The sequence below is a fragment of the Pleuronectes platessa genome, chromosome 14, assembly GCF_947347685.1.
Source record: "Pleuronectes platessa chromosome 14, fPlePla1.1, whole genome shotgun sequence".
NCBI classification, from domain to species: domain Eukaryota; kingdom Metazoa; phylum Chordata; class Actinopteri; order Pleuronectiformes; family Pleuronectidae; genus Pleuronectes; species Pleuronectes platessa.
The window spans coordinates 665,353-688,368 of record NC_070639.1 but is presented as its reverse complement, the minus strand read 5'-3'; the positions used below and the strand labels follow the sequence as shown (position 1 = coordinate 688,368).

General features: G+C 38.1%; 2 protein-coding genes across 6 annotated transcripts; both read right to left on the bottom strand.

The window, feature by feature from the left end:
• Window positions 1-3,515: 3,515 nt before the first annotated feature.
• Window positions 3,516-15,624, bottom strand: LOC128456513 (interleukin-10 receptor subunit beta). Of its 4 annotated transcripts, none has more exons than XM_053440713.1 (7): window positions 15,421-15,624; window positions 12,762-12,885; window positions 11,428-11,627; window positions 9,165-9,319; window positions 8,064-8,214; window positions 6,801-6,946; window positions 3,516-5,712 (listed from the first exon to the last, which is right to left on the bottom strand). In XM_053440713.1, exons 1-7 carry the CDS (start codon window positions 15,476-15,478, stop codon window positions 5,479-5,481), a joined length of 1,068 nt encoding a protein of 355 aa, XP_053296688.1. In that variant the 5' UTR covers window positions 15,479-15,624; the 3' UTR covers window positions 3,516-5,478. The 4 variants fall into 4 exon arrangements, with proteins under 4 accessions (XP_053296688.1, XP_053296689.1, XP_053296690.1 ...); XM_053440714.1 differs by having other exon boundaries at window positions 11,428-11,609; window positions 15,421-15,622; XM_053440715.1 differs by having other exon boundaries at window positions 15,339-15,457.
• Window positions 15,625-16,834: 1,210 nt separating this feature from the next.
• LOC128456515 (interferon alpha/beta receptor 2) lies at window positions 16,835-22,778 on the bottom strand. 2 transcript variants are annotated; one of them, XM_053440720.1, is made up of 7 exons: window positions 22,600-22,778; window positions 21,845-21,996; window positions 21,096-21,271; window positions 20,749-20,909; window positions 18,466-18,628; window positions 17,581-17,702; window positions 16,835-17,258 (listed from the first exon to the last, which is right to left on the bottom strand). In XM_053440720.1, exons 1-7 carry the CDS (start codon window positions 22,645-22,647, stop codon window positions 17,238-17,240), a joined length of 843 nt encoding a protein of 280 aa, XP_053296695.1. In that variant the 5' UTR covers window positions 22,648-22,778; the 3' UTR covers window positions 16,835-17,237. The 2 variants fall into 2 exon arrangements, with proteins under 2 accessions (XP_053296695.1, XP_053296696.1); XM_053440721.1 differs by having other exon boundaries at window positions 21,864-21,996; window positions 22,600-22,773.
• Between the last annotated feature and the right edge of the window lie 238 nt (window positions 22,779-23,016).

Here is a 23,016-nt window from a genome sequence, read left to right as displayed (position 1 = left end):
TTTTGAAGATGGGAAAACCCGCCTACAGATATATTACCGCCACCGACTGGGCTGGAGTATTTCAGAAAATTAAGATGCGACAGTTTCTTGCTGACAAAAGTGTTCTTCTTCTTCCTCCTTTTGTTGTTTAATTGTTGTTTAATTCCGCCACCTACTACGCTGGAGTATGAGTCAGAGTTTTTGGCCTGCGGAATTACATAAAAAAGCAAAAAACCCAACTTTAACTTTTATCTTCTTCATTAAATCAGTTTATTTTAACAACTCAAACAATATTTAATATTTACCTTCTCCAATACTAATCAAACTCTTTAGGTTAAACTCTTCCACCACATATCTCCTCAGCTCCGTTTGTAGTTTTTGTCTCTGTGTGTTATATTTTTGGCAATGACAGATGACATGATTAAGATGCATTTATTTGTCCCAAACACATGCACAGACATGCACAGGCACACTCATGCAGGTAGGGAAATGTAACCTCTGCTTTTGACCCATCTGGTGCAGGACACACAGAGCAGTGAGCGTCCATGTACGGCGCCCGGGGAGCAGATGTTGGGGGAGTAAGGTGCCTTGCTCAGGGGCACTAGACAGGGTAGGGAGAATCCTCTTGGATTTTTGGACAGATCAATCCAGGTTCGTCTTTTTGTTGTTTCTCCGTGGAGTCGAACCAGAGACGAACCAGAGACCTTTTCTGCCCATAGTCCAAGTTCTTTCCCTATTAATTGTTGTATTTAGTCCTGTTCTTAGTCTTGCTATAACTGTTTGTTCTCTAGTGTTTTTCCCCATTGCTTTCATCCTTCCCACTTTTTGCTTTATTTGATGCGGATGGCATCCTTTTCCTCCCTCATCCCACTGTTTTTGCAATTCTGTCATCATGCTACTCCTTATTATTGTTTTGGCCTCGTCCTTACTGAATGCTACCTACATAGTTATTTCCTGTTTTAATGATTGTTTGGCAAGACAGTCTGCCATTTCATTTCCCTCAAAGCCCCTGTGAGCTGGGATCCACATGAACGTTTAGGTCTTGGATAGCAAAAGCATATCCAGTTTTTCAATTTTTTTGCTCCTTTGACCAATCTGTGTATATTGGGACCAGAGTATTGTGTGTAATCCTCAGGCTTTCCTCTACTATATCTGCCCAGTTGTCTTTTCCTTTGTCTATCTTCACTTTTTCCTGGATATAAAAGTAGAATGTTACTGTGGGAAATAACCATGTAGGTGTAAATGGATAAGGAGCTGGTGTACTGTATATTTTTATTTGCTGTCCATACATAATAACGTTCACATCATTAATCATGACGGAAAAAGGTACTGGGCTGATCACACTGCCCTGGGGCATTCCGTTATCTACCTTATACCTGGTCGATATAGTTGTTCCTATCTTTCCCTGGATATATCTATCAAATAAATAGTTTTTTATCGAATTAAAAGTTGATTGATTCCTGTTATTCCCATTATTTCTAGTTTAAACATTAAACCCTCTTCCCATACCATGTTATAAGCCTTCTCAACATCAAAGAACTCTGCCATTATAAATTCTTTATTAACTTGAGCTTTCCTAATTTCTGTCTCTAAACAGATTATTGGATCCATTATTCCCCTCCCTTTCCTAAACCCACCACTGATAAGGAGATAACAAGCCCCTGCTCTCAATATGGAATGTCATTCTCTCAGTGATCGTCCTTTCCATTATTTTTCCAATATGCGATGTAAGTGCAATTGGTCTGTAGCTTGTTTTGTCGGATCCTTTACTGGTTTATTATAGGTATGATAACTTATTCCTTCCAGTTAATGGGTAATTTTCCCTCTTCCGTTATTTTAATATATCTAAAAGTTTGATTTCTGTCTGCTTCCCCAAATGTTTTAACATTATGTAACAGATTTGATCTTTCCCCGGAAATGTTAACCCAGTTATTCCTACAGCTCTCCTCATCAGGTAAAGTAAAAAGTGCATCCATCACACCATTTGTACTTTTCTCTTCTCTGTATAATCCAAGGGTTTGTTTGTTCTCTTTCTTCGCTCCCTTGATTCCTTTCCTCTGTTAGATTGTCAGAACTGTGAACTTCTGCAAACGTCTTCACCATTATTTCTACCTTATCTTCATTTGTTATTGCATTTTTCTCTCCAAGTTTTAATATTGGGTACTGCCACTCACTTTGAATGCACCTCATCTTTTGTGCTTTGTAAAATTGTGGTTTCTCTTTAATTCTTTAAAAACTCAATTTCTTTCTTTAATGGTTTAACTACACCCCACTGTCCACCATGGGACTGCTTTCCTACTCATAGTCCCTTTGCCTCTAGGGATTGATTATTTTTAGTGTAGTTTCTCCAAAATCTATGTCTTGATTTCAGTCTATTTCCCCATTTCCCATCTCAGATAAGTACTTAAACAGTTTCAACATTTTGGTTGCATGCCTTTCCCACACTGCTCTTACTCATGATCCTCAGCACATCTTGCACACCTTCTTTTTCCTTTACATGTCATAGCAGTATGACCAAATCTTTGACATTTAAAGTATCTTATTGGTTTTGGTATATATTCCCTTACAATGTATGCCATGTATCCCAGCACTACTCTCTTTGGAAGATTCTCTTCCTCAAATTCCGTCAATAAGCTTTCATTATCCCTCTGCTTTCCTTCTCTGAAGGCCTGTAACCTCTGTGCATCCTTCTATTTCCCACCTTTCAGACTTGCTCTTATTTTGTCTATGGACACCCCAAGTGGTTGTCCCCAAATTACTCTTTTATTGAACTTGTCACTTCACAAGAATGTCCTTGTTTCTCTTTTTCTTTCGCCCTACTGGCTGATTTTCATACTTTCACCACTCTGGCCCATTCACAGCATAGCTGTGCCTACCCTCCGCCATTTTCACTACTCTGTTGGATCTCCTAATACCTTCCAGAGGGATCCCTTGCCTCCGATTAACAGATATCACCCGCAGTTTCCTGTTGGATTCATCAATCACATCTACTCTCACCTTTGAACGTTTAACCATAAGTCAACACCGTTTTTTAAAACAAATTTCAACAGTGTTTACAGTTAGGTGCTTTTTAAAGATGGGTGCTGATATTTTCTTGTTTAAACTTCTTGCTCTTCTACATGTATGCAGACAAACTGTGGTCATACCTTGGACCTCGTATGCACCCTGGGTTTGAAAGTATCCTTTGCCGAATTGCTAGATTTCTTAAATATCTGAGCACAAATGTTTATTATTCAACTCTGATCACCAGTGGTAAATATTGTCCTAACCCACTGGTCGTACACTCACATCTTTAATGAGCACAGCATTTCAACGTTCTGCCCAATGTTTGATTGCCAAAGCAGTTGTCTTAATATTCTCTTGCCAATGATCTTTTAACTCTGTGTGTCTGTCATCCTTAAATATTGTTGCTCCAATTAAAGCTAGGACAAAGGCATCTGAGAGAAAACTACCTTGAATAATGACAATTTTAGAAGCTGTAAAAGGGATTGTAGGAAATCAGAGCGAAGATGGAGTAAATCTGGACCCTCAATTCATTACAATATCAAAAAAAAAATTTTTTATTACAACAATATGGCTAAGGAACATATTATTTCTCTGAATTGATATCTAACCACCAACGCAACCCTAGATGTTTATTTGAATATAGGTCAATCAGTTGGTTAATTTACCTCCTCCTTGTGCCCCAGTTAATAATGATGCAGACTGTGAGATGTTCTCTGTCCAATTTTTCTGTCCCTGACTGCGTGTGCTCATCTGCGGTTAAAAAAAACTGGACTAGATCCCTCCCTCCTTCAGAATTAGTGGCCAATTTCAAAGTTACCAACATGTGCTCAGTCCTTCTACTGCTGGACCTGAGTGCAACCTTTGACACCATAGACCACTACCTCTTATTGGACAGCCAGAGGCACTAGGTAGGGGTTTCTGTTATGGTTTTAGATTGGTATAAATTTTACCTCACAAACATAAGGTTCTGTGTTTCTTTAAATAATATATTTTTCAGAGGTGAAGTATGGTGTTCCCCAGGGGTCAGTTTTGGGGTCCAATTATATATTCCTCATGCATGCTCCCCTTGGGTCTCATCATAAACAAGCAAGGTGCTTCATTTCATTTTTATGTAGAGTACCGTGTTAAACCAACAGACCCAGTGGTTCTCAAACTTTGTCATGCCCCACTTTGGAGCTAGAATATTTTTCATGCCTCGACCGCTCCCCTGCCCCAACAAAATGATGACAAAATACACATGAACATTAAATCCACATTACTTTCAGGAATTTCTGATGTGATAATAAAAAACCTTTTTCAAACAACTTTTTTTTGACATTTCTCGCTTATTTTCTTCTTACCAGAACCAAAAAACATGACATATTACTCCTGTTCTACGGTCTTTATGTTAGATTTTTTTCTCTCTCCATGGCCTTTCTCCCAGCTACATATCAGATCTTTCAGTATTTTATGAGCCGTCATATACTGCACATTGAGAATCCTCGGGCAGAGATCTTCTGTGTGTTCCAAATATTAGATTATAAACTTTAAACTAAAGGGTACAGGTATTTCTTGTTGCCCTGACACATTTATTTCTCAACTGTTGGAAATTTTGCCAATCCGTTGGAGTCTTTGAGCTCTGTGCTTTTACCCAAATCCCATAACTTCAACAACTCAGAGATTTCTGGTGAAAACCAGGGGTAAAATCTGCTTTTTACATGATATTTTTTAAAGGGAGCACGCTTATTTGCTGAGGAATTAAAAACTTTAGTAAAACCTGTTGATGTCACAAATAAACAAGTCATGTAGGAAAGCCTGCTCAACAAAGTGTTTGAAATCCCTCTTTACAATAACACGTGGTGGAGTCTTTTTTTGTCTGGATACTCTAATACAAAATATTAGAAAATGGTCACTCAGGTCTAAGGCAAAAACACCACTAAGTATATATGTGTGGGGTTTGTTTGTTAGGATTATATCAATGAGATCCCCCTTTTCCAGATTTGTGGTGTCTGGCCTAGTGGGTGAAGAGATGAGTTGAATTAAATTCATCCAGTCGAGGTAAAGATCACCCAATAAAGGTCTCGTAGCCAGATAAAGGATTAACCAATTTTTCCAATGCATTCAAGTTAGTAGACGGGGACGATAGGCCCCAATCAACACAACATTATTACGACCCAAGAGAGACATCCAACACTAGAAATTCGAGAAAGTAACACTTTTAGGTCCATATATTGAAAATACAAAACACAGAGAATGGCGGTTGGGCATTATGTAACACCACTAAATAATGAATAAATACTTAAGTGTGGGAAGCTGAAATGGGGCATACGACAACACCTCTGATCTGTGAGCAATATTAGTGCAAAAACAACATCAACTGCATGACCTATCACTCCTGTATGTCTCTTTGACTCTTATACATCATTCACAGTAAGAACTGGGTTGAGGAATAATATGACGTTGTAGCAGTGTTTGTTGCATTATAACTGTTACTTGAAGCAAGGGCAGGATATTTCACTGTGTCTCAGTGGCTTTAATGTCACCCCTGCTGATAATTTCTCCCTTGTGTCTCCCACACTTTGGGACATCAGACTCTTTGTTGCTGGCGGTCATTTCTACCACCAGAGGGCCTCTTTCCTCCACAGTCCTGTCATCTTCGATGATTCGGACTTTGTGATAGATCTCCTCAGGTGGGTGGGAATTCTGCATGACCAAGTAGATGTTGGAGTTGGGGGGTGCCAGCAGATACTAGAGCAGGGAAAGAGGCAAATTGATTCAGATTTGTGCTTCAGGTTTTGTTGATTGCTTAAACAGTCATGTTCACTCATTTTCAAAACAGTTAACAGACAGGCTGAAACAGAGGCAGACAATCTAAAATTATACATTTAGTTTAGGCTTAGTCAGTCAAATGAATCGTAATTACAGTATGTGCAATAAAGCAAAGATAATTTTACTATTTTATTTAATTTACAAAAAATGTAACCCTGCCCTTCTTTATGATTATCTGTTGAAATGGAAAAAAAAAGAGACTTTGTCCAGACTATCTCCCGAGGTTGCCTTTCCCACATTAACAATGCAGTAGATTCTCCACTCAGACGAGTCCACAACAAATCCTCCGGAAGACTGAGGTGAGGGTTGACGCAGTAGTTAGAGGCAGAATTGACAGAAAATCAATTCTGCTGCGGAGATCACTTGATTTTGTCAACACCAGCCTCTTGACATCTTCGTCTGTGTTTTATTTAAGGTGTTTAATTTTGCATCTGTTGGATAAGAAATGTCATCAACCCACGCACGCACGCACGCGCGCACGCACGCACGCCTACGTCAATACTGTGGAGGATCCCCAGCTGTATTCACACATAATCTCCTCCAAAGTTTCTGCTGATTTTGCACAAGGGGGCCAGCAGACAAAGACCGAGAAAACTCAGGAGACTCTCACTCAGACATTTTCGTTCACACATACACCTCCTCCTCCGACTGATAAGACTTCTGCTGTGCTAAGAAGGTTTTGATGAAGATCAAGGGGAAACAAGTTTCCTTAAGTGTCTTATCAATTGAGAAAAACTTAATTTATATTAATTAAGACAAAATGTCATTAATAAAATGCTTAAATATCCAAGTGAAGGAACACTTTCTGAGTCTAACTGCATGAATGCCAAAATTTAAGATCCAATTACATGCATACATCTGAAATCAGCATGCCAATTTTGTGAACATTTAAAATTATGCTTTGTTTCTCGCCAAATTAATTGTACGAATTTGAAAGGTGAATCTGTGATTACAAAAGAACCCTGCAGACAAAAACAGTACACGCACATACATATAAACATACACACCTCTTTGAAGTGCTGCGGCAGTGAATCTGTAGGACAAAGAAAGCGGGATATACTTTTCCGATACACCACCACAATCACAACCAGAGCCGCTGCCATTGCCATAAAGACAAATGTCAGCATTGCTGCCACCCAAGGAGGTTCTTGTTCTACAGAAAAATCAGACAAAGAACAGCAGAAGTAATCAGTATTTTTCTATTTAAATCTACTGGACAGTCAGGTCTGCGGGAAAGATCATCGGTGCCAACCTGCCCACCATCCAAGACCTGTACACCTCCAGAGTCAGGAAACGGGCAGGAAAGATCACTGCAGACCCCTCACACCCTGGACACAACCTATTCCATCTCCTCCCCTCTGGGAGGCGCTACAGATCTCTGTTCACCAAAACCTCCAGACACAAAAACAGTTTCTTCCCCCTCGCCGTCTCACTACTGAACAGCCAATCCACTGTGGCACTTTGCAATAACCCTGGCTCTTTTTAAAAACCACTTTACAAATACTCCCGAAGTTATATCATATTGTAATTATATTCAATTATATTATTTATTTAACCCTCACTGTATAACTGTAATACTCATACCGTTCAATATTTATCCCTGCACTTCTTTTTCTTTCTTTTCTTAGACCATCGCACTGTTTTTACTGTTTGTATTGTTTTGTGTTGTGATGTGTATTCTATGTAAGCACACTGAGAGCCACTTCACCATGTCAAATTCCTTGTTTGTGCAACTTACTTGGCCAATAAAGCCTGATTCTGATTCTGGTACTTGTTTGAATTTGAATCTGTCACTGCAGAACTGAACATGTTGGCTTTAGAATGTTTATCACGATTTCACTTGTTTACTTTTTATATCAAAGTTTTTAGATGCTTCACATTTGTGCTTACTGATGTGATGAATCCCAGATTTGTGCGTTAAACGTTCGTTCGCAAGGTTTACACATATTTGTGCGTACGCACTGTTTGTGAATGAGGCCCAATGTGAGGTCAAGTGACTTTGACCTTTGACCATATACATCTACTCCTAAAGTCCGAGTGAATGCTGAACCAAACTCCTAAACTGCCACCGTCATCCCTAAAGCCCTGCAACTGCAATAGCTAAAAATCTGTGTCTTGTTGTAATTACGGTAACATATGAAAGGTTAGCTCGATGCCCCACCATTTTAGGACATGGTAAAACTTTCTAGTGAATGGCAGGATTTTCAACAGCCCAACCCTTGTAATTTTATTAATAAATTAATTAATATTAATCCTGCAAATACACTTACCATTGGTGGTACTTTCACAGAAAATTCTGCTGGGCTTACTGGGGCTGGGGTTCCTTTCTGTTTTGATTTGGACTTTAACACAGTACTTGGTCCATGGGTCCAGGTCATTCAGAACCACTCGGTTTTGTTGTATATTGCTAATGTGTTTGGCCTGTAGGAAGCAATAGACGACACAGAGACAAAGTAATGAAAGGAGTCAAATATAGTAAGCCACTCATAATCATGGAAAACCATCTCATCCTCCAGTACAGAATATATGTTGAGCATCTGAATGAACTTGATGGATCTGAGTTCGATATAGAAACAGGACATGACAAGGGTAAATATAAACTTAAAAAATATTGTGACAATGCATTACTACATTGAAACACCTCTCTTTTCTGAGTGGCTCATGTCATTTTATTAAAAAAATTGTATTTCTCAATTCCTGCACAGTAACACTTTGCTTTCCCAGAATGGTATGCGAAGATGGGAAGATATGCAATCTACATAAGATATATACTGTAGCGGCTCTTTATTTTTGTGTATCAGTGCTAATGAGATTTCCACATGTAATCCCAAAATTATACTTTTACTGATACTTTAGTTTTATAAATGGTTTTAGCAAAACATGTTAAATTAGGTCAACATCGTAAACATAACCTTCGAAACGACGGTGTGCTAACATTAACATTGCCAGTTAAAACAAATAATGGGAAGAGTAGAAAAAAAAACTCATGTTAATCTGACTAAGGAAAGTTCATGTATTAATTCAAGATGCTTACCACATTGTATCTTCAGAAATTGTACGAGTTTAGTTAGTTTAACTGGACTTAGTGATCTAGAACTGAAGAATACTCTTCGAAGAGGGGTGGAACATCTTCAAGAAACACAAGCAAGTCCAGTTGCCTACGTACACTTGGACAACCTCTGAAGATACTATGACTTTACTGTCTTTATTTTGACACAAAGCATACTTGGGTAGAGATTGGTTTGTCAAGTGTCAAGCAATTAATCATTGCCCCAAACATAATGCTTTTGTCTTTTGCTCCTAAAAGTCTTCCACACAAATCTATACATCTACATAAGAGATCTACTTAGAAATAAAAAACATGTATCCACCTTGTGTTTCTGGCTGTCCTTCCAGTAGGTGATTTCGTAAGTGGCAAAAATGTAGACATTCCTGAGGGTTGAGATCACCATCACTGGGTCTATAATGCTGACTTCAATAGCGGCCCCATTAGACAAAAGAGAGACATTGGGGGAACCAATGATGGCTGAGGAAGAAAGAGAAAAGAGTGGGTCACAACTTCTTTAATGGCACAAAAAGTAAGGATGAAGCTGTTCTTCAAGACCTAACAAAGCTTTGGTACTGAAATAAAACAATGGAAATCTAAATTTCCAGATCGTAGTTGTAAATAAAAAAAGGTTATTGACTTGATTTGACATATAAATTATGTATTGTGTGTTAAAGCTGCTTGTTAAGACCACATTAGGAGCAGTACGTTTTGAATCTCAAGTTGATTTGATTCCTTAATGAGGCAAGTTTCGCTTTTTTTTTATTCATGGCTGCGATATACCATTATCCCCTTCTGTATGTATACTCGGTAATCTGGACAACATTAGCACAAATTCAACACAGTCCTACTAGTAGCCCTAACAATCGCCAGGAACACTTTAGTATATATAATACATTTGGTCAATGCATTAGCAAATTACAATATTGCTGTCTATCTACTATTTTTATTTAAATTGATGGGAGTTTTAATATACTATGCATTTAAGGGGTGCGTGTTGTACATTCTCTAGGACAGTTTAGCCTTCATCATTTGTGCGTATGCATGGTCTGAGGAAGTTCTAAATTTGATAGTACTCTGTGAACAAATTTAGGTGAGAACATATTAATGTATCCCAGATTCATGCGTCAAACGTTCGTACGCAAGGTTTAACCCCATATTTGTGTGTACGCACTGTTTGTGAATGAGGCCCAATGTGAGGTCAAGAGACTTTGACCTTTGACCATGTACATCTAGTCCTAAAGTCCAAGTGAATGTCGTGGATGGGTTATACGTTACATTGTGACAGAGACACTGAGTGGACAGGGTAATATTTTACATTGAGACAGAGACTGAGTGGACAGGTTTATATTTTACATTTAGACAGAGACTCTAAGTGGACAGTTTTTACAGTTTCACATTCAGAATGAAAGAGCAGAGGAGTTGGATCCTGAGCACATTGTGGAGGACCTCATTATGCAAAAGTATTACAAAGAGCTGTTCAGATAGGTGTGTGCAACAAATCAACCATTTGTTATAATTCACTGTTGAGCTGCTTTATTCTCGTGTTAATTTTATAAGTGGCAGCAGTTTGATCTAAGTAGCTTAATGCTACATACAGTTTATGAAAATTAACAGTGTTGTCTAATCTATGGCTTTAAGTTACCATTATCTAATGTAATCATCCATTATCAACTGTTTGCAGAGGCTTTAAGTTGCTTACCACTCTTGTTTTCACATAGAACAATACCATTACCTATGCATGGTAACCTATTGATTTCCTTTATTTTAATACTTTCATCAAATATCCGCATTATCAACATTTTAACTGAAATACTTTGTACTTTTGTCTCAGTACATTTTTTTTAGCACTGGAGTAAAATTTCTTCTTACTTAAATAAAGTTCTTCTATTGGCCTTTCCAGCCCAGCTTAATTAATAGTAAATGAGGAAAATATTTGGCTCTTTCGCTGTTAAATACTTCACTGTGTTCAACAGGATGAGCTATCTCCATCTGCTCTTTTTAAATGGTTGTGTAAAATTGGTTCTTAAAAAAAGTATACCTCCTGCTGTTTGAAAATAACTAAATGAGCGCTATGAAGCCTGAACCAGAACAGTATATGGTCTCTAAATGGACTTTATGTATATAAAGTGACCTGTTTTTAATTCTTGATGACACTCAAAGCCCTTCACACACACATTCATACAGTGCATCCATTGGTAGCTCTTTTTTTGTGTGAAGCTCATAAAAGTTAAAATACAGTGTTCTACCAGACTATAAAATGCACAGAGGTGAGCTGACTTTTCAGTGGGTTTGGCACCAGTTAAATTACAGTTATTTATCTACATTACATTAAACTACATCTGATTTTTTGGTAGACCAATCAATTATCTAATCTTTATTTGAATTCTGGTTGCTGATGAATCAGCTAAAAAATTATTTTGAATACATCTCATCATAAGTTTTTACAAGATATGTCTCTGAGAGAAGGTCACTTGTATTTCCAGATACAGTACAGTCACTGTGCACCTTTTTTTAACATTGACCTCTTTAAATCAACACGTGCAGAGTTTAAGTGTTAAGCCATGATACACAGTGGTTCTACTCACTGTCTTTGTCCAAGGTAATGTGGTTACTTTCCATCCAGGCAGAACTCTCTGACCCCAATTGCGCCCGCACTCTGCCAGTATACTTTCCATTCTCAGTGATGGATGGATGGATGAGTCGAGTGAAGTCACATTCAAGGGTGGAAATGTTCACACACCCTGTTGTGTAAGGTGTGACTGAAGTTCTGTGAACAAATATTGTACTGGTATTACCAATTTCCCAGCAATGATTTCAGTTAGTAAATGTGTTTGTAATTACCACATACAAAAAGTACTTGAGGAACACATGATGTTTGACCCTGGGCTTGATTGCAAGCAAGTCTGCTAATACTTTAGATTATTTAGCATTTTTAAAGTATCATTAATTGAGCTGAAGACATTATTGTCGCTTTATACCCTCACATTTAGCGTTTGATCACCCCAATTGTGCATACAAGCAACATCAAACAGACACAGAGCAACATTAGCACTTTATTTGGAGTTGTGTGTGTGTCTAGAATCCAGCAGACTGAGGATCACATATTTAACATGTTATTATCATTCACTTAATATGACTGATAGAACTGTCTGTTAGAAAACAACTGCTTATACACAGTAAATATCCTGCTGTTCCAGATCAACTTTAAGCCTTTTGCATAAATAAAGTTTGCAGAGGCTCTCAATTGGACATTTGTGTTCACACCTACACCTCCTCTGGAAAAAAATGCTGATGATCTTCGGAGTTCAGTGCATGTCTGAAAGCAGCATTAGTATTCATTTGAACTTGTGTTAAATTTCTTCTGAGGAATTCAAGTCCAATTAAAAATATTGACTCTCACCTGTCCTAAGGGAAATATCAGGCTCTGTTTTCTGCTGAGCAGGTAGTGGACAGTGGCTTCGCACAGCTGCCTGCTATACTGAAACTGAGGTTGATGAAAGTGTAATGTGTCCGCCTCTCTTTACAGCTTAGTTTTGGTCTTCAAAGTTTATTAAGGTGATTATTTGTCTGCCATTTGGTGTTGGACAAACATCTGGCCTCTTGTTCACCCTCCAGGAGTTCAGCTCTGTCTCCTTTAGTATGAAAGCGGTCAACTCAACTCACACTTGGCTTGAAACATCTACTTTCAGACTCTGTGGCAGTATTTGAACAAACGTAGAACACAGTTTCATTTTACTTAACTGTATTAAATATTTGTGGCCATGACACAGCAGCACAATAGATAGATATCTCTATAAATTAAGAGAGGTGGCATGTGGAACAGCACTGATAAGTAAAGTCATAAAAAATCGAAACAGACACAAACTGATCAACATGGCCCTGACAGGGTTTCTTGGTGCTTATGTTAGTGTTGACTCACTTGTACTCCGTTCTGTAGACCAGGTTGTTGGCTGCCCCTTTAGATGGATTCCACCTTAGCACCAGGTTCATGTTGTAGGAGGTCAAGTTGACATTTGTGGGTCGGCTGAGGATTCCCAATACCACTGCAAAAAAACATACCCAAACATAGACAATTAAAGTAAGAATTATCATCATTACTCTCAGGGATGGAGACTTTAGAGACTTGCCAACTACGTAGACCTGCCCCCATGCAATAATCCAAACGGCTAATCATGTGCATCAATGCAATTGTCAGTTAATGTTCACATTAAAGGGATAGTTCATCCATAAATTAAATTTCTGTCATCATCTACTCACCAATATTTGAGTCCACAAAACACTTCTGCAGTCTCAGGGGTAAACTTTGTTAGAGCAGAATCAGATAAAATCAAAGTCAATGGTGAGTTCCTCTTCAGATGTAATAAAACAACAGAAAAACCATAACTTGCCTCCATACTGCTTGTGTGGTGTCATCCAAGTGTCTGCAAGACTCGACATTCTAATTTGACTCCAAACAAGGTCATTTACACCGTGTTTTAAGCCTAAATGTCCGCTGATATCTTCCCGACGAGGGTGCATCCAGGGGCTGTCCGAAATGCTAACGTCCACTAGCTTAGGCACTTCTGTTGGACTTTTAGGCTTAAAACACAATGTTAATGATGTCGTTTCAAGACGAATATGAATGTCGGAGCTTGCGGACACTTAGATCAGCTACACTGTTTATCCCTGAGACTCCAAAAGTGTTTCTAGCGAACAGTAATCAGACGTAATTAGGATCTGAAAAGTACTGAAGTCTACTTTGTGTTTGTTTGTTTCGCTCTCGACCACACACACCGCGAGACAAGACATGGAGCACACAGCCAGGACATCAGGGTTAAAGTGAAAGGAACGATCTCGATTCATTATCCGACATCATCGAATGATAACTAAATAAATGTGCTTGTTTTTGTCTATGTGAAGAGTGACAGAGGCGAGAAGATCTTTCCGCACATTATGACGCAACGCAGTGTTTCAACTTCACTGTTGCAGAAGAAGCGATGCCCCCGTTTAGCCATCAACCTACCTAACCCTAACCCCCAGATTACGATCGGGACCCAACAAACTTTGTCAGGCTAATCGATAACACAAAGCTGGTTATTAATATTGTAAGGCTACACATGCTTTCCTACACTTAATTTGAGTGCATAAACATAAGAGGGGCTGTTTTTACTGCATATGACCAATCACCGAAATGGACAATTGTACTGGCAGCAAAGAAGAGCAAACTGATATATTTGAAAAATATGGGAAGTATAAACAGATTATCCGGACCAAAAAACACAGTTACAGCTAATAAATGCAGGAAGGACAGCTCCTAAAAAACTGATTGTGTCGAACCCCCTGATGTTATAGTATATATCACCTGGACCCAACATAATAACGAATGGAAACGAGATACACACCCAGTTCATCAATATCAGTAACTCCCACAAGTATAGAAACATAGGAATATGCAGACCATCTGTGGTTTTGTGAGCACATTGTTCCCATGTGTCAGGTTTGTTATGTTTGGCTCCAGCAACTGACAAAGGTTTATCATGCCCTCTGTTGAGAGACTATATCTTTCATAAAGATACTCATCGGAGTAGGTAAAAGGTGTCGGCCACTAAAGACCCTTCATAGGATCTTATTTTGCTCCATTGGATCCTCTAAGAATGCTTATGTGATGATTCAAAGGAATTGATTGGTCAGTGGTTTGTGCTTTTATACAGGTTTATCTTTAATCTCCAATTTAACCATAAAGTTAGGAGTTCCGCATAAGTTACCATGGTGATTTACCCCGATAAGAAGGGAACATGGTCCATAGACTGAAAACCCTTAAGTAAACCTGCAGTTACCCTGATAAATCCCGCGGATATCTTCAAGATAATATTAATTTGGATCAAATTTACCTCTTTAATGAACATGTGCTGAATTTTCAAGTGAAAAGCCATGATACACAGAGTCTCTACTTACTCTCTTTATCCAAGGCAATGTGGTAACTTCCCACACAAACAAACACATGTTAATACCAGGTACAGGTTCTAAGATAATGCTCCATGTCACAAAGCAAAAAACTAAACCTGGTGTAATTAACATGAAAGTGAGCTCAGTAGTCTTGAGTGCCCTCCAAGGTCAGCAGATGCAAATCCAGGAGAACCATTGGGCTGTGATAGAACAGGAGCTGGTGACTCTGACAAATCTGCAGACATTATGTGATGTCATCATCTCAACATGGAAGTACTGAGGCTGTGAGACAGCAGTTGCAGGAACTATACCCAGGATCAGTAAAGTGTTCATTGAATGTTCAAATGGTGCTTATATCAACCTGTAATGTCATGGTCATGGCTACTGACCTTGAATAAAGCCATTACTACTTGTGTTGCCTTTGTTATGATCATCCTCAGGGTATCAAAGTTCACTCTTCGCTCCTACATACATTATTTCACCAACAGTAGAATCTCTACCCGAGGTATATGAATAATATGGACCAGAATTAAGAAACATAACATTCATTTTCTGAGCAGGTGATCAATACCTCAGTATCAAATGTTCATCAACGTAGTTTCCCGAACAGTTGACACCTGACCCAGAGTGGCTCCGCAACAAAGTGAAATTACCTGTGGGCTTGCAAAGTGTAGAAAAAGTCAGGAGGAAGGCAGTGATGATGGCTGACATCTTTCTTTGAGGCTCCTCTGAGGTTAAGATTAAGTCCAGCAAATGTGTGACGGGCTGTTTCTGCACATCTGAGCCGAGTGTTTCCTGGTAGAGTTCAGTCACAAGAGGCGGAGTGTGCGCGGAAACGAAACTGCCGTAGGCTTCGAGTAATCTGACAGTTGGTGACGCTATAAAGAAAGGCCACTCATGTTGACAGCGGCTTCAACAAGGGGAGGGGCTACTGCAGGTGTGTGGGCGTGTGTGTTGGGAGGGAGAGCAGAGGAAGATTTCCAAGGGATGTCTCCCTCCCTAATTACTATAAATTATATATAAATATGATTCATTTTCCACTTTTAATGACTTAATTTTTCAACCAACATTATTCCTGATCATAAATACCAAATATATATCTATTTTCAGTATTTTACCCTTTAAAATAGCACTTTGTTAATATAATACCCCAACTTTTTATTAACTTTTAAAGAAATCACGAAAGAAATCAACAATAATAATAAAAATACTATTTTCCAAAATTCTAAAAGATATTGGATTTCTTTTTGTTGTCTTAACACAGACTGGCACATGTCACTGATAAGCAGCAAAAAATGTTCCACAACCACCCATCAAAACTGCTTACATATTGATCATATTTTTCACTTCTTTTCAAACAACTTCAGTTCTGTTCAGACTTACCAAATATTATTTTAATTCCAGTATTATAACCCTTTAAAATACAAATCTATTTTAGGGGGAAATAGATGTATGACATATTTTTGAGATTATCCAAGCCTCTGTTAATGATTTTCAGAATTTATGGTCAAATACGGATCTCTCACATGTATTTGTTTACTCACAAATTTTGACCTCTCCAATATGGCAAATAAAGTGACACATGGCAGCAACATGTGTACCATTGGTCAATGAGATATCTATCTTTCTATATCAATGAGCATGAACCTAGCTCAGCAAACGCCATATTACAAGAGAGCCCAAAGAGATTTTGGAATTACATGGCTGAATGAAAGCTAATGTGGAACTTTTTCAATATTAGCAAATCAAACGCAAGCCAAAGAAAATAGCAAGATTGATCCAAATTAGACTTTGATAAAGAGTCAATTAACCCTATGTACCCAGAGCACTGATGACATCAGATCTCAGAAAAAAGTTTATTAGTTGAATTATTAATTGAAAAACTGATTTTGAATGAATGGTAATTGCATCAAAGCTGGTTTACTATTTTCATTTTAGTTGTGAATGCACCTTTCCCAATTTTTTGCACACATCACTGTGGTGTGCCACCATGATAAAGGCATCAACATCCAGATTAGGTAAAAGTATCAAATACATTTGTTGAAAAAACATGGTGAACTGCAGAAAATTTGTCAACATGCTTCATTTTAATGAAAATTGTTTAATGAAAACCTAAAAGAGGCATATGAAATATTTATATCATCAAATGGCATATTCTCATCGTATAGTCCAACAGCTTGTTAATAAAACCAGTAACCATGTGAAGAAATAATGAAAAAGTACCACTTTGCTCATCTGGTACTTCATTCACTTTATTACATTGGAGTCAGAAAAAAATTAAAATACTAACATAAAGAAAGTATTATATCAATTTGCGAAAGCTTTTAACTTTGATACTTAACAAGAGCTTTTTCTCTCAGAGCTTCGGCCAGCTTTAAAACCAGCTGCCCCAATCTAGCTCCTCTGATCTTTAGGGATATTGCCAGTTCATAGGCGTCCTCTCCCTCTCACAGCTGCTCCTCAGGGCTCTTCATGATGTATTTGTGTAGGACTGGAGATAAAAGAGACAATGACAGAGCCAGTCACACTTATATCAACCAATTTACAGAAATCCTTACCGGAGCATTCTGTTCACGTCCCTGTCCTAGTTTTGATATTGTGTTTACTTTGGTAGGCTGCTTTTTTCGTATATTCTGGAAATATAATAAAAGAATGACTAAATTTTTTATATAATGATTGTGATCTGGATGGAGATCCTGAAAAATTGCATTACTTTTGATTGACCTTTACTCATTCACCTGCTACATTCAATAGTTTAAGCTTCACCTTGTTTCCAATAATTATCTGTGTTCCAGCACAGTTGCATTACTTACCAGAGATGTGAATAGGTGTTGTCTTAGTATTGTGAAGCTCCTCTGACCACCATTAACAACCAATCCAGTGATGAGGAAGCCCAGTATACAAAAAAAAACCAGCAGGCCAATAACCAAATACACTGTTAGAAAAGAGGACAATATGTCAGATGACTCAACTCTGCTTTTTGGAACATACATTTTTAGTTAAACCCGAAATGGTATTACATGTGGAAACACTGAAAATTCTGTTAGATTTCAGTTTTAACTGCTAATTGGCATGTACCTACTGTGGTCATGCTTCAACGTTAAACTAAGAACTTGGTATATTCAAACATATAGTGACATAAAGATGTAAAACAGTTAGATACTCAATAAATCCTACTTTCATGCAGACCGCTTTAGTGACACCTGATTACCTGACTGCTGAGTACATCACTTCACAGCAGAGGAAACGTTTATACAGAGGGTTATCTTAAAACAAATTCCCAAATGTACATTAAAACGTTCACTGTCCAGGGAAATACGAATTGAAAATGTTGTACTAAAGTAAATGATGTTCAAACTCAACCAGCACCTCCAGTGTATGAAAGATGTGTGATTTAGTGCTTTGTATAGATGCACTATAACGTACTTTGATTGGTGGATAAGACTGGAGAAGGGCTTTATAAGTACTGTCCATTTACCATGTAAAACTGTCATCATATTTGTATCACAAGATCCATGTTTTTATATAAATGTCCTTAATGAACAAAGCAGGTAGAGAAAAGGTGAAGAGACATATGTCCTGATGGTATATTGCACCAGTCAACATTTCAAAGTTGATGGAACAAAAGGAGAAAAAGGAATAGTTTTGGCTATTTCATTTGGGGATGCTGAGTATTCAAGTAAACAAGAGTGACATACATGAGCTACTCGATGGAGGATGGCTGGTGAATGCACAGTAAGGTTTACTGGCGACATGGTTGGATTTGAGGAGTGCTGTCACAGAGATGCTCACACAGTACTCTACACCTGGCTGCAGGTACATTATCACTTTCTCTTCACTGAACGGCAGATTCAGTCTGAACTGAAACATACAAACCAGGAGATTGTGAAGAACAAATTGTGAGGAAAAAATTATTATGTGTTATTGAGCAAGTCTGAATATTTGGTATTGCTCCATCCTTAATATAAACACTGATGTCATGACAGGCAAAAGATATATCCTCATTCGATGTGACCGTATTACAAGATTTGAATGTATGTATGTTAAGTATGTTGGGTTTTTCCTTTTTCACTTACAATCCTTCTTGTATATTGAAACATACTGTTAGGAGTGATCCACTTGATCATAATTGCCTGCTTAGTAGAGCAGAGGTCCTCTGTGTGTTGGCACCTTTTCATTGGGGTCGCACATGTTTTACACCCTCTTTCAAAACAGTTAACACAGATCTCATACAAAAAACTGTTGGTTTTAACTATGTCAAACACAAGAAACACATTCTCAGCTGGTCAAAATGACTTGTAAAAGAATAAATGTTTATTGCAACTGTCTGAATTTTGATTGCACAGATCTTGAATCAGAAATCCGTCTCTATTCACCTGTACAGGGTGCCACCTGTGTTACTGTTAAAAAACATGGAAGAGCTTCTGTAATTCAACAGAGCATCTTAAAAGCCCTGTACACACCTGGTACTAACATCCTTCCTGAAAGATCTGATCACAAGTGGCCAGCACTGAGTACGTGTGTTCATGTCTGGCATTAAAGCGTATCCTGAATGTGTCTCCTGTGACCACTTAGATCAGATGTCACTTCCCCGCTCTAGATGCAAATTAACATATCATTGGTGTAGGTTAAAACCAAATAATGTTGTTTTTACCAAGCCTGAGTTTACAGCATTTAGAATATAATGTTTGGACTTTGGAGAAATTACTGGAGTTTGGTTACTAATGTATTTAGAAGTAAATGCTTCAGTATATTGTGGTGCAACACATGTTCTTACTCTGTATGTGAAATCTGTAAGGAAACTATTACCTATAGCTGCGAAATAAATGTAGAGTAATTATAAAGTAATATTAAGGAAAGTAATTTTTTCCTAAAAGTCTAATATTCTCCCTTGAATTGTAGTGGAGTAAGAGAATAAATTAGTGCAGAATGTGAATCCTTAAAGAACTTCAAAAGTTTACTTGTTACCGGCAAACGTGTACAGTTTCATTATTATTCTTTTTATTTATTATTATTATTATTATTGAAGTGGTGCACCTTTTTTTCTTTTTGTTCAGCTGTCACCCATTTCTAAAGTGTTAACAGAAACTGTTGCCGTAGTAAGAGTGATGAAAATCATTTCCTGCGTCAAAGTACTGGATTTTTTCTCAAGAAAGAGTTGGCCGCATACCTGATGTTCAGAATAAGAAAAAGAAACAACAACATATCCACTAAAGTGTAAAATGCAGCAGTTAGTCTGTTTATCAAATCTTTTATTTTTTGTAAAACTCGAAGTTGGTAAAGATAAGAAAATAGAACCCACATCCCCTGGATGTTTAACCTATATCTGCTTAAAGAATCAAAGATTTTTCCTGCTTTTTAACACTAATTTGGGGCAGGAAGTGTGATCTGACCATCATTCTGTTTTAAAAAATGGTTTAGCCCTCCACTTACATCTCATCATATTTGTACATTCTACCTGGCACGAAAGCAGGCCAAAAGATTGAATATACGGATGTGAAAATGAATTTATTTTTGTTCTCATCCGGCTGAACATTTTTTAAACACAGGAAGACACAAGTCAGCGAGAGGAAGACGTGGGTAAAACCACACACAATCTGAAAAACAACCATCTTACAATATATATGGGGCAACAAGTGTGTTTCAAAACAGTATAGACTTTAAACAAGTCCTTGAAAGAGACAAAGAATAGCTGCTCCATTGTTTGATGATTTGATTAGTCTGTATCGTTCCTACTCTTGTGCCATGTATGGAACTTCCAAAGACAGTGATTTTTCTGATGATTTTTTTAGTTTTCTAGTGATTTTCTAGTGATTAACTAATAAATAATGAAATCCTTTCTCATAGTTACACATAAGCTCTTTAGTGCTGCAAACACTGTAAGTGAAACTGAAGGTTAGGAAAAACCAAAACAACAATCCTACAGTAGAGTCAAAATAGGAATATGAAAATACTGAGAAGTGCAACTGTGTAACAAATACCTGTGCCCCATCCCTGGTCCTTCGCACATGTAGGATCACTCCTCTGTATAGGTTCTCCAGCTGCAGGTTACACTGGAGGCCCTTTGTTGCAGGAGGTTTGAGCTGCAGGATCAAACAGTTCCCACAGCCAGACACAGACACATCAGGAGGTCCCAGCACAGCTATGGGGAGAAATATTTATTTAATTTCATCAACAAAGACAAGAGTAATCCCAGGACAAAGAATGGTCATTAAAAAAATTAAGCCCCCTAATGATGGTTGCCCTTTGAGGGAAATGAGGAAATGTTGGGCAACATGTTGTAAAACTTGTGTGTAACATATTTTGAACTGTGTCTGTGGTATCTCACTGTCTGAAATAGGCTGGAACCAGCCTGATTCGGTCCAGCTGGATGTCTGGGTGGTTGTGAAGGCTTGGACTCTGGCTTTGTAGTGAGTGTATGGGTCAGTGAACACTCTGGTTAGGTTGCACATCTGTCCAGCTGTCAGCTCCAAACAACCCACCACTGGTCTCCACATGTTCTTCCTTCAAAGTGAAAGAAGATACAGAAACGGAAAGAGAAAGACTGATCATAACCCGAGAACATTGTTGATTGATATATCATCACCACAGCAAGTGAAACATAGTGCTGACACCACTGATGTTGTTTACAGCTTCTTAAAAACTGGACTGTTAAAGGAATTAGAAAAGCTTCAGAAACAACAATTAAACATGACACACTGTACAGAACGAGGCGGAAGCTAAACAAACGAATAAGTTTCATTGCTTTTATTCCATCATGTACTTTGTGTTACTTTTTTTACATTAACTTTGTTTTATACAAATATTAAAACTGTTACATTTAACACCTCTTATAAGAGGCCTATTCATACAGTCGATGGGCTGACATCCAGCTGACAATTGATTTGTAAGCGATGTGATAATGAAGAAGATGTCATTATATAATTATGGTTTTGTTATTTGTAGTTAAATCATCAGAAAATCTGTGCATCCGTGATAGATGTTAAGATGTAGGACATTGGTAGTTCAGCAAGTGCAATCAAGGGGTCATACATATTGGTACTGAGTCTGACTCAACGTGTTATATCCTCTCTCTACCTGTCTCTTGATTGAATACCTGTCGTTGACGATTTGGACAGTGAAGTGTGTGTCAGAGGGGGTCCCAGGACCTGGCAGGAAGTTGAGTGTATGCTCCATGTTGAAGGACGAGATGGAAACATCAGAAGGTGGTGTGAGAGAAACAGCAAACACTATAAAGGGAGAGAATAAGAACATGAAGATTAAGAAGATTAAGATACATTTATTTATCCCAAACACATGCACAGACATGCACAGACACACTCATGCAGTTTTAGGAAATTTTAACCCATCTGATGCAGGACAAACAGAGCAGTGGGCAGCCATGTACAGCGCCCGGGGAGCAGATGTTGGGGGAGTAAGGTGCCTTGCTCAGGGGCACTAGGCAGGGTAGGGAGAATCCTCTTGGATTTTTGGACAGATCAATCCAGGTTCGTCTTTTGTTTTTATTCCGTGGAGTTGGACCAGAGTCGAACCAGAGACCTTTCTGTCCATAGTCCAAGTGAGAGAGACTGAGTGATTATTTAAATTTTAAATGACTCAGTCCTGTCTTCATCATTTTTTTAACTTTGCATTACAGACAGTTAAATTCTGCCAAAATGTAAGAAACATTCTAAGTTAATTCTGAACGATTAAAATGAATTTCCAAGATTTACATACACACATCAACACGCACACCTCTACAGCTTACACTGTAAGTATATGAGCAAAACTGTAAAAAATACAGATAAGCAGCTGATTAAATAAATAAATCAACAAAAGACAAAAAGCATTACCCAGGTGTAACTGCAGAAGAAGTGTCCAAAGACCCATTGTCTGTCCATAGACTGCGTTATGACCAGCAGTTAAATGTCTTGTGCAAAGTTATTATGACTCCTTTTGCATTCAAGCACACGACATATAGAAAGGGGTGGGAGGGAGCTGGGGGTACGAGTGGTGTTGTTTTGTTCATGTAGCGTTCTGAGTTTCTATTTCCCCAGAAGGCCCTCCCTCTGTACACTGCCCTGCAAATCCTGCAACTAGCTCAGTGAGTTTTATTGTCACTGGACAGAAACAGGCAAACCTGACATTGCCTTTAATTTATTCTGTTCTGTCCCAGTTGTATTGTTATCCTTCTGATGTACTTGTCTGTACAGAGTGAAATTTAACAAATTACAGATTTTTAACTTGTTGTTACTTTTCCTGCAATAATT